This window comes from Canis lupus, chromosome 4 (genome assembly GCF_011100685.1).
Source record: "Canis lupus familiaris isolate Mischka breed German Shepherd chromosome 4, alternate assembly UU_Cfam_GSD_1.0, whole genome shotgun sequence".
Classification (NCBI taxonomy): Eukaryota; Metazoa; Chordata; class Mammalia; order Carnivora; family Canidae; genus Canis; species Canis lupus.
The window spans coordinates 6,919,005-6,931,021 of NC_049225.1; the positions used below are offsets into that span (position 1 = coordinate 6,919,005).

The 12,017-nt window shown below is 37.1% G+C and overlaps 1 protein-coding gene across 2 annotated transcripts in view; it reads left to right on the forward strand.

Moving 5' to 3' along the window:
* Positions 1–12,017, forward strand: part of PCNX2 (pecanex 2) — a 289,788-nt gene that overhangs the window by 130,688 nt on the left and 147,083 nt on the right. For both annotated transcript variants that reach the window (XM_038533888.1, XM_038533889.1), the window contains one exon: positions 611–707. In XM_038533888.1, coding sequence (XP_038389816.1) covers positions 611–707 — 97 coding nt within the window. The remainder of the gene's footprint in view (positions 1–610; positions 708–12,017) is intronic.

Consider the following 12,017-nt stretch of genomic DNA (forward strand, 5'->3'; position numbering starts at 1 on the left):
AGTGAGCAAAGGCTAAACATGATTTGCACAGGGTTTCATGTCAAATATTTTGCTGAAGTGTTGAGTTTTGCTGCCATTTTTTTTTTGTGTGAGGATGAAGCCCTGGTGGGCTGATCAAAATAGAGTCTTGGAGAGCTCAGCCATGGCTGTCTGGGTGCCAGTACCTCTTGAGGTACTTGACTCCTTGAACTAGGAGACTGTACCTTTCCAGGTACTTGAATCCTTGAACTAAGAGGGAATCTGAAAACCAAAGCAGTGTATTTGTGATGACTTGAATATGTACCTCTTTTCCTTTATTATGAATTAATTAGAGAGGCCTTGCTTTTGTCATTTGAGAGTGTGAGGTGTCAGGTGAGGCAGTTTACCTTAAGCATTGTAATATGTGCATTTTTAAAAAAGATATATTTATTTATTTGAGAGACACAGTGAGTGAGAAAGAGAGAGGAGGAGCAGACTCCTCACTGAGCAGGGAGCCCAATGTGGGATTCCATCCTAAGACCCCAGGATCATGACCTGAGCTGAAGGCAGGCATTTAACCAACTGAAACACCCAGGCACCCCAGTATGCACATATTTTAAAAAGTAAAACCTGTGTGTTTATTTCTTTTCAGATCCTTTATTCATTGTAGATTGCTTCCTAAATTTTTACATCAAAACCTGGAAGAGCTGGCCGCAGACCCTCTCCCCAAGAAGATGAAAGATTCAGTGGTGAGATATTTGTATGATATAATGTACGGAAGGGTTTTTGCTTAACATGGTGTGGAACTTGCTGGCAAAGCTCAGGTCCTCAGTGGGGCTCTGGCTAGCTGGGAATGAGGGTCACCAGTGCAGAAACAGGTGCCTTGTCTTGGTCTACAGCTGACACGTGGACTGTTGAGCTGTCTGGTGGGTGTGTGAACCCACTAGAGCCTTTTGAAGGCAGATTGCTGTACATGTCACAGGCAGTCTTGTGGTCCTCAGCTGACAACAGTTGCTTGGATCTTCAAATGAAACAAGTTCAGTCAATTCCGCCCCCTGCTGGCACCATGCAGCAGGCCAGCTGTACACAAGTAAAAGCTTCTGCAATAAACCTTGGGCCAGGCTGGTTCCGGAAGCGCTCCAGGCAGCCCTCTCCACCCCTTATGGCCTCACCCTCGTGCTGAGCTCAGCTTACTCTGCCCACATTCAAGGCTGACATTTGCACAGCCTTTGTTAGGAGCCCTTGGCAGTGATGTTGGAGAAGGGAGCAACTATGTTCGTTGGAGCACATGAAGGGAAAAGAAAAGAGTAAAAGAAAGAGGAAAGAACAGAATACAAAAACTGTTAGAGAAGGAGACCCTTTCTTAGTTCAGCAGGAAAATGGTGTGGTGTGGTTCCAAACATTCTTGGAGCAGGTGTAGCCTCTTTGGTATCAACTGCCAAACATTACGACTTTCAAAAGCCATGTTCCTTGATTATATAATCTCCCATTCCTTTGAGTGTTGAGCTTGGAGCGGCCTGCTGTCTCAAAGTCATGCTTTTCCTTGTTTTTTTAGAATGACAAATTGACAGAAAAGCAGTCAATGACTCAGTGATTGCAAGCTCCTCCAGCCAGGAGCCCAGGTCTTGTTTGGCTTGGCCTCCACAGTGCTCACACCTGATGCATAGTCTATTCCATTGAATTTAGGGGAGTTAAACTGCTGTCTGCAATTTCAAGACAATGTGAGAGACTCAGTCAACATGATAACATTTAAAAAAATTCGTCCTCAGCCCCCGGTGCCTTTGAGCGTGGCTGCAGGCAAAGTTGAAACTTCGACGCTTTTTTGCCACCACAAAGGAACCAAAGCACGGTTTCTTTGAATAAGGGCATGGTTTATGAATTTTCAAAGTAGGGGTGTGTTTGCAAGCAGGGCAGGAGGTGAAACGGTGGGGCTGAGGTATGGTCGGCTAAAACGGGAGGAAAACATTTGACACTGAAACATGGCATTAACAACCTGATCTCTAAAGTTGATGCCAAGGAGACTCACGAGGTCAAGCTGACATTCCCAGGTCAGTTTCTCTAAGAGCCAGGGAATGGCCTGATGTTAACCTAAAAGTTTTCCCATGGACATCTGAGAAAGACCGTTCTTCCCAAATGTTCCTAGATTTCATGAACGATGAAGATGCTTTCTGATTTATTGCATTGAAAATAACATGCGAATAATGATGAAATCCGGCAAGAAATTTGCTTGGCAGATGTTGCTAGCATTTCATTAGGATAATTCATGCAGTGCGCTAGGTGTTGCCTTAGTAAGTTTTCATACACTTGGAAATGCTCTGTATAATGCAGAGCACATAAGCTTATAGGTGACATAATGTGATATGTGTGTTCTTTGCTCTGAAAAGTCTTCTGGTTTAAAGATGATAATATTTTAACAGGACTACCAGATTCAGTTTTTACAGTTTGGTATATAAAACCTTTTGTGACCTAGTACAAGATTTCCCTTCTTGTCTCGGATTTTGTCTCTCTTGCTTTCTCTCTCTCCTTAAATTTCACTTCGTATGAGTAGTCCCTAAGGAGCCTGCTTAGATCAGGTTTCCAACCCCTCTTCCTATTCCAATTCATTTGGCCTGTGATGGGGAATCTGCACGTTTATAAGGCTGTCTCTAGAGACTGAGCTTCCAGGGACCTTGATCTAGAAAAAGAAATACCTAGAACTCCATCAGGGGGCTGATACATTCCCATATACCCAATGTGAACTATGCACTCAGTTCATTAACAAAATGCAACAGATTCCTCCTATCCACCGGCCTCAGGAGCCTGGTCATTCTGTTTCTATTCTCACTCATCCTCATCAATCTCAATCCTCTTCACCCATTTCACATATTCACCCATTGGATATGTTACTTCCACTGTATCTATTTTTCTCAATTCCTAGAAGCAAAAAATAAACAACAAAACAACCTTCTTCATTTTTATCTGTACAATTCAAACAGCTTCTTTTTAACCATTGGTTGTTATCATCTAGGTTTTTCAGGGGCCATGCTATATAGAGTTGCTGGATATATAGTGTGGGACCAGGGCTTCTTTTTTTTTTTAAGTTTGGAGCATGAAGCGCTACATAAAATGTCACAATGGATTTAAAACGTTCAATGTGCTAAGTGCCAATATATTTATTAAACATGCATGGAATCACCATTAAAATAGGAAGCCAAGATATTCATATTATTGAATATTGTTTTGGAAGTGCTGGATAGTGTTGTCTTAAAAGAAAAAAAAAGTAGATTACATTATTTTATACATCTAGAATGCACAGAAAAGTTCATTAAAATCAACTGATCAATATGAGAATGCATAAATACCCCTAGAAAATTTAGAAAAGCAAGAGCATTCTAACACATCAGAAGTAAACTTAGACAATATAATGAAAATGTGATCCTACTCATAATAGCAACAAAATATATGAATTGATAATGGGAATGATTTTACAAGTACTGTCAGAAATCAAGGAAACCACAGCAGTCTATTAAAATGTAAATGAAGTTCTGAATAAGTTGTGATAAATAGACATAACCTGATTTTGGATAGGAAGGTTGAGATTTATTAAATGCCAATTCTTTCAAATAAATTTATAGGATTAATATTGTTCAAAACAGTTCTGGAGGAATTATATCCACAACTTGGGGAAATGATTCTAAGGTTCATTTAGAATAGTGATTAATAATAGCTTTAAAAAATCTGAAAAAGAAGACTAAGAAAGAGGAACTTAGTACTTTGGGATTTAAGTATATAATAAAGATTGAGTAATTGGAAAAAAAAAAGATGCAACTCATCCAAGACTAGAGAATGGGATTAGTGAATCAATAAAACACAAAATGGAGGCAAATTATTTATACAAATGTATTATGTGAAAATTAAATGTCATAATCAAGAATGGATTAATCAGCATATGGTGTGGAGGTCATTGTTTAGTAGTGGGAGAGGAAAAAGAATTCTACATGCTGATTCCTCACCAGACAGCAATATAAGTTAGAAAGACACAGATCAAATGAGAATTTTCCATCTCTGATACTATGCCAAGCTGAATTATTATAGCCAAACTCTCTTCTGATTAAAACTGAGAATTCTGAATAAAGTAAAAAAAAAAAAAAGTCCCTCTTCAGTGTGGCACAAAACTGACAAAAGGATAAAGAATTATTAAGTTATAATTTGAGTGAATCAGAGAATGGTGAGGAAGCAGAGCAGGAAGCTTCTTTTGCCTCAAGGACATCTGCTCACCCGGGGGATCCTGATCCTCACTTTTCAGCCTTCAAACTCTGGGGAAGAGAAATTACAGCCCAAAGCTGCCAGAGTGGGTATGCAAAGGGAGACCATTTGCTTGTCAGGCTGGGACACTGAAGCACCCACCCTCAGTGGGAGGATGAACCACAAGAAACCACTTCCAACCTCCTTGGCACCACGGGAGTGCTAGCAGATGCACCTGTGTTGGACAACAACAACAATTGAGTCCTTGAGATGTTTAGTCTGCAGTGGGCTTTCTTCCAAGTCCTAAAACCTGCATGGCACAAAACCCCTAAATTTAGGAATCGAGTTTGAAGTGGCTCCCAACTGGAAAAACACCTCATGGCCAAACCAAACATGAAGTCTCTCTAGAGGATTCTTTCCTTCTAGGTTTTCAGGTGTTCCCCAAACCAATTTTCTAAGGGAAATGAGCAGCTCTCAATTAAAAAAATAAAATAAAAATAAAACTTGCACAAGGAAACAAGGAACCAGCAGAAACATATCTTCAAGGACATCAAATATTGGAACTATTGGACACAGATTTTGTTTTGTTTTATTATTTAAAAATGTTTTTGAAGATTTTATTTATTTGAGACAGTGTGAGAGAGAGAAAACACGAGACAGAGCATGAGAGAGATTGAGAGCAGAGGGCAGAGGGAGAGGGAGGAGCAGACTCTCCACTGCTCTGAGAGCCCCATGTGGGGCTTGATCCCAGGACCCCAAGATCATGACCTGAGCCAAACGGAGATATTTAACTGACTGAGCCACCCAGGTGTTCCTAGACACAGATTTTAAAACAACTATACTATATATGTGTTTAAAGGAATGAAAGGTAAAATTTATAGACAATAGAAAATATTAAATGATCTTCGTATGTTTGAAAGAACCAAACAGACCTTCCTAAACAAAAAACAAACCAGAAAATAAAGCAGTTTAAGAAAACAAAACAAAACAAAACAAAACAAAACAAAATACACACATACACACAGGGGGGATTAGACACCTCTGATGAGACAGTGAACTGAAAGACAGAAGAAAGTTTCCAGAATTGCAACACTGACAGACAGAAAATGAAGAAATACAAAATAAAGACAAAGCCATGTGAAAGACAGTAAGAACATCTCACATGTATCTAATCAGAATTTCAGAAAAATGGGAGAGAGACATGAGCATAATCGGTATCTGATGAGATCGCATCTGAGAATTTACCAGAAGTAATGGGAGACACTGATCTAGAGATTCAAGCATACCAGTGAATCACAAGCAGGGTAAAGTGAAGAAAGAATCCACAGTGGACAAACCACCGTGAAACTGCAGACACCAAAGACACAGAGCATGAAACAAAGTGAATGGATTATATTTAAATGAATGACAAACGGAAAGCTCCCTTTATCAAAAGCAATCAAAGAAGCCAGAAGTTTGATGTATTAAATGTTCTGTAAAAAAAAGTAACTGCCACAGTAGAGTTCTATGCCCAGTGAAAATATCTTCAAAGAAGAAGGGCATCATAAAAATATTTCAGACAAAGAGAAGCTGAGAGACTCTCGCTAAATGTAATTCTGAGGGATATTCTTCAAACAGTCTCAGATGGAAAGTCTAATTCATGCAAAAATGCAAAGAGAAATTTAAACAAACATTAACCCTATGAAACCAGAATAAGAGGCTAACATACAACTTTGGATGGAAGGAGAAATGGGCTCCAAGACTTAAACTTAGTAATGTCCAGGAGACAAATAAAGATACTGATTAACTTAAGACTGTGATAAGTGAAGTATGCATGTTGGAATGTTTAGTGTAATTGCTAAAGGAATAGAAACACGGTGGTGACTTCCTACTCTGTACAAAGGGAAAAATGGAATGATAAAAATGAGTTCTTCATCAGTAGTGAAATATAATAGGATTCCTGTGTGACACTGCTTAAAAGTCAATTCCAGATAGGCTATAAACCTAAATATGACATAACAAAACCTGAAAGTACTAGAATCATAATAAAGGAAGTTATCTATGATAGTTTTAGTACAGGAAAGAATTTTTTTTTAAGATTTTATTTATTTATTCATGAGGGACACAGAGAGGGAAAGAGAAAGAGAGAGGCAGAGACACAGGCAGAGGGAGAAGCAGGCTCCATGCAGGGAGCCCGATATGGGACTTGATCCCAGGACTCCAGAATCACACCCTGGGCTGAAGGTGGTGCTAAACCACTGAGCCACCTGGGCTGCCCAGGAAATAATTTTTTAAACAAGAAAAAAAAATTGAAGTTCATTAAAATTATGATCTTTGACTCATCAAATACCCAAAAAGAGACTTTAAAAAATAAGCCACAGAATGGGAAACAATTTTTAAAATATTTAGTAGCTAAAACACTAGTGTTGTGCCAAATATAAAATTACTATAAATCAGTAAGAAAAGATATCTCAATGAAAAATGACCAAAAGACTTGTATGTGCACTTCACAAGGAGGAAATAAAAATAGCCAAAACATGAATATGCATGCAAACTAATTAAAAATCAGGAAACCATTTCATACTTACTAGACTGACAAAAAATTAAAAATTCTCACAATATTAAGTGTAAAGCAAGGGGACTCTTATGTACTGCTGGCAGTAGTGTAAATTCGTATCTGTTTCAGAAACAATTTGGTACTATAAAGTTGAAGAAATATATACTACAATCAGAAATTCTACTCCTAGATATTTACCCTGGAATAAATATTTTTTTTTAAGATTTTATTTATTTGAGAGAGAGAGAGAGAGGGAGCTTGAGAGAAAGTACATGAGTGGGTGGTGGGCAGATAGAGAAGCAGACCAAGCAGGGAGCCAGACATGGGTCTCGATCCCAGAACCCTGGGACTATGACCCAATCCAGAGGCAGGTGCTTAACTGACTGAGCTACCCAGCCACCCCTCAAATCTTGCACATTTGTATCAGAGTATACATATAAGATTGTTCCTCATAGCATTTATTCATAAGGGCCCTAAGCTGAAGCCATTGGAAGTTGTACCAGCAGTGGAATGTGTAGTATCCAGCAAAGGAAGAGACCTTACCAGAGCCATATGCAATGATATGGGTGAGTCTCAGACACAAAATGTTGAGCAGAGGAAGCAAGACACCAATATGTCTAGTCTAGTGCCATCTCTTGGATAAAAATAGGCAAACCAAACTGCTTATAATTGCATACACAAGGAACAAAATCATTCTGTTTAAAGAGCAAGAAACTTATTTTCACCACAGTCAGGATAATTGATATAGACCCCCCTAAGAGAGGAAAGAAGGGTTTGTGATCAGGGACCACATAAGGGAGTTCTTGGTAATCAATTGGTTAGTTACTGAGATTTCACTTTATAATTATTTTTTAAAATTGTAGATATGTATTTTAAGCACTTTCCTATATGTCTGGCTCACGATTTTTAAAAATGTAAACGAAATCTTCAAAAGTGTGAAATAAAATCAAACATTTATTCAAATTCTAGAAAGGGGATGATTTTCCAGGCTTGGAATCTACAAAATGAAATAATCGCACATACACGCACAGTTAGATGTGAGTACATAAAACTTTTAAACTTCTATATATTTAAAGGCAATAAAATTGATCTGGTGAAATATCGCAAATTTGACAAAAGTTAAATACCTTTTTATACCAACAATTCAAAGGTTAATTTTTAAAACTCCATAGCCAAATGATATGAAATGATACCTATATATATATATATATATATATTAATTGAAGGACGAACTATTTAGAATTGTTAGAATTATATTTATTGTACTTATGCAGAAAGAAGTGCAAATTAAAGTTAGATGGCTTTTTTTTTTTTTTTTTTTAAGAGAGAGTGCATGCGCATGCACTGGAGCAGGGGGCTTAGGGCCAGAGGGAAAGGGAGAGAGAGAATCTCAAGCAGGCTCCATGCTCAGCGCGGAGCCCAACACAGAGCTCCATCTCATAATCCTGAGATCATGACCTAAGCTGAAAGGAGATAGATGTTTAATTTACTGAGCCACCTAGGCATCCTAGATGGCATTCTTTTTTGTCCAGTCAACCAGCACAAGATAAATTAATATTAATATTGCCAAGTAGGACAAGATGAGATCTCTTAGATATTGTTTATATATTGTGTAAATTATTACGATCACCTGAGAAAGCATAACTGATCAACTATCAATATGAATTATACAATTCATAACCTATAATATAATAAATTGATTTACCAGAGTTTGTCTAGGGAATGAATTCCAAATATGAAAAAAGATCTAGGTGCATAAAGATCATGACTGCAGCATAATTCATCATGGTTAAAAAATGGAAGACAACCTAATAACCTCACAGTCAGGGAAGGCTTGTACTAAATATGGCACATTCACTTTCGTTCCTGAAATTATGGTTTCCAGTTTCCACTATAGCACTGTTTGTATGTATCTGTGTGTGTATGTTTACCACATCACAAGATGGAAAATTAGTTCGTCACTATTAGTAAGTCTTACAATAATATACAAATATATGTATATATATTGCTTATGAAAGAAGTACAGTTGAAAAAAGTATAAAATTATATGCATACTATGATTAGACCTTTATAAAATATGTATAGATAATGCCATATACATCGTGATGACAGCTAGAACCATGTCTCAGCATTCACAGGCAAAAATACTGGCCCAGAAAGCATAAAAATGCTAATACTGTTTGTGTCAGGATATAACGATCATGAGTGATCTATATTCCCTTTCTTCTCTGTGTGGTAGAGCACTGCAATATTATGTTATCCTATGATGGAAACATTAATTAATACTAAAATATTGCAGAGACCTTCTAAATTTGCATTTTGCTCAGATATTTTGTACTCTAATTTTTGTAACACCTAATATTGTATGGTTCACTTTTAGGGCTTAGGATATTTATCAAAATGAAGCAAAGATTCTAAACCTCTTGTTTAAATAAAGTAATTCAACAGAATTGGAGTTATTAACCTTCAAGCATGTGAAGGGAGAAGGTAGCACTAATAATTCTTTTGTATAACCAAACTAAAACTAAAACCTCACACTTACTTAGATCTTTTAGAAAGAGGAGTATAATATATATTAAAATCAGCAAAATTATTTAATAAGAAAACCAAAATTAGAAACGTTTTACAGTATTAAAGGCTACTTTCATAGGACACAACAATAGTCTCTGAGGTCCAGGTGTTTTCAAGATTGCTTTTAAACATAACATTTTCATTTTTGTTACACTGTACTGCATTTGAGGCATGCAATTCAATGCCCATGAAAGAGGCCTTTGTAAGAAGAGTAGTTGTACATCAGTAAACACACTGTTGTTTCACTGAATGTGTTTATCAAAATCTGCTGCATTTCATACTTTTTGTAAAGGCACATGCATAAAAGATGTTTGTAAGAAAAAATATTTTCAGGAATAAACTTTTTGGAGGAGAGTAATAGCCTTTTGGTGGCTATAGGGGAAGAAGGAGCTATTTTCTTTTTATTTTGCTGATGTTACTTTTGCCGGTATTAACAGAGTGCTCTATGGTTTCGTTAATTAGCACTAGCTTGAAAAGCTCAATAATTATCGTTTGCCATCATGCTTGGTGAAGAGTCTGTTCAAAACTTTGCCCATATGCAGCTAGGAATGGGGGTGGGCGGAATTGTTTGACTTCTTATTGATTTGTAGAGTTCTTTTTTTATTTGTAAAGTTCATTATATATTACAGGTAAAAGTTCTTTGTTGGATATATGTTTCGCATTTATTTTTCTCAGTCCCTGGCTTGCCTTTTCATTTTATAACAATGTATTTTGAAGAGCAAATGTTTTAAATTTTCATGAACTCCAATTTAATGACTTTTTTCCTTTTAAAATATCACTTTTAGTGTTCTATTTACGAAAACTTTGCCAAACCCAAGGTCATGAAGATTTCCTCTTATGCTTTCTTTGAGTTTTAATAATTTAAGTTAGGTTTGTAATGCACCTTGTGACGTGAAGTGTCAAGGTGTTTTTTTGTTGTTTTGTTTTTTGTAGATAGCCAGTTCCATTTGTTGAAAAAATTATCTTTTCTCTCATTTAGGGGAAAGCTGTCATTTCACCTTGGCATTCTTGCTTAAAATCCATTGCTGTATATATTTTTTTTGGTCTATTTCTGGGATCTTTCTTCTGTTCTCTTGATCTAGATATATATTTTGCTCCAATACCATCAGTACTTGATTCCTGCAGGTTTGTAAGAAGCCTTGGAATAAAATATTGCATATCCTCCAACTTTGTTCTTCCTTTCCAAAATTGGTTGACTCTTGCTAGATCCATTGCACTCCCAAGCAAATTTTTGAACTAGCTTGACAATTTGTACAAAAAAGTTCTGTTAGGATTTGATTAGGATTCTACTGGATCTATATAGTTTGGTAAGTTTGGTAAGAATTGACTTCTTAAGGATACTGAATCTTTAAATCCATGAAGATGATATATCTTTCTATGTATTTCTTTAGTTTCTTTCAGCAGAGTTTGTAGTTTTCAATGTACAGGTCTAATACATTTTTGTCAAATTTATCCCTAATGATTTCATATTTTAAAATTCTTTTTTAAATGGTATTTTAAGAACTAAGTGTGTGAAATGGTGGTCAACATCATTAGCCATTGGAAAATGCCAATTAAATCCATAATTAGGCACCACAGCACCAAGGTTTATCAACCTCACACTATTGACTTCCTGGGCCTCTTAATTCTCTTGTCAGGGACTGCCCTGTGCACTGTAGGATATTTATGTGCTGCATCCTTTGCCTCTGCCCACCAGATGTCAATGTTACTCCTCCTTCTCCCTGAAAAATAATAGTAAAAAATATCTCCAGGCATTGCCAAATGTTCCTGGGGAGGTAAAATTTTCCTTGGCTGAGAACTGTTGTACTACACAACCACTGGAATGGCTAAAATAAAAAATACTGACTACACCAAGTGTTGGCAAGGATATGGAGTAATTGGAACTCTCATACACTGCCAGTGAGAATGCAAAAAGGTTACAATGACTTTGGAAAACTCTGGCAGTTTCTTAAAAAGTTAAGTCTAAACCTATCATGTGGGAAGCCCAGGTGGCTCAGCGGTTTAGCCCCGCCTTCAGCCCATGGCATGATCCTGGAGACCTGGGATCGAGTCCCACGTCAGGCTCCCTGCATGGAGCCTGCTTCTCCCTCTGCCTGTGTCTCTGCCTCTCTCTCTCTGTATCTCTCATGAATAAATAAATAAAATATTTATAAAAAAAAATAAACCTATCATGTGATCCAACCATCCTACTAAAAGCATTTACAAAGAGAAATGAAAGCACATGTCCAGAGACATGGCCATGAATATTTATAACAGCTTTATTTGTAATTGCCAGAAATTGAAAATAACTGAAATGTCTACTCATAGGTGGATGGACTAATGCACATGCCATATGCTCACAAAGGAATGTTACATAGCCATGAAAGAGATGGACTATTCATACAGACAACAACAAGGATCACTATCAGAATAATTACACTCAGTGAAAGAAGCCAGATCAAAGAATATATATTCTACGATACCATTTATAACACATCCTAGGGAATGAAATAAACCATCATGATGGTGCAGATCATCAGTGGTTGTCTATGGACAGAGTAGAGAAGGGGGCACAGGTTAGAAAAAGTCAAGAGAGGAAACTCTGGGGTGTGATGGCTGTGTTACTTACCCTAACTTTGGCAATGGATTTCAGAGGGATATACATATGTCAAAACTCATCGAGTGGTACATTTTATACATATGCAGGGGTTTTGTACATCAGACATACCTCAAACAGGGGTATGTACAT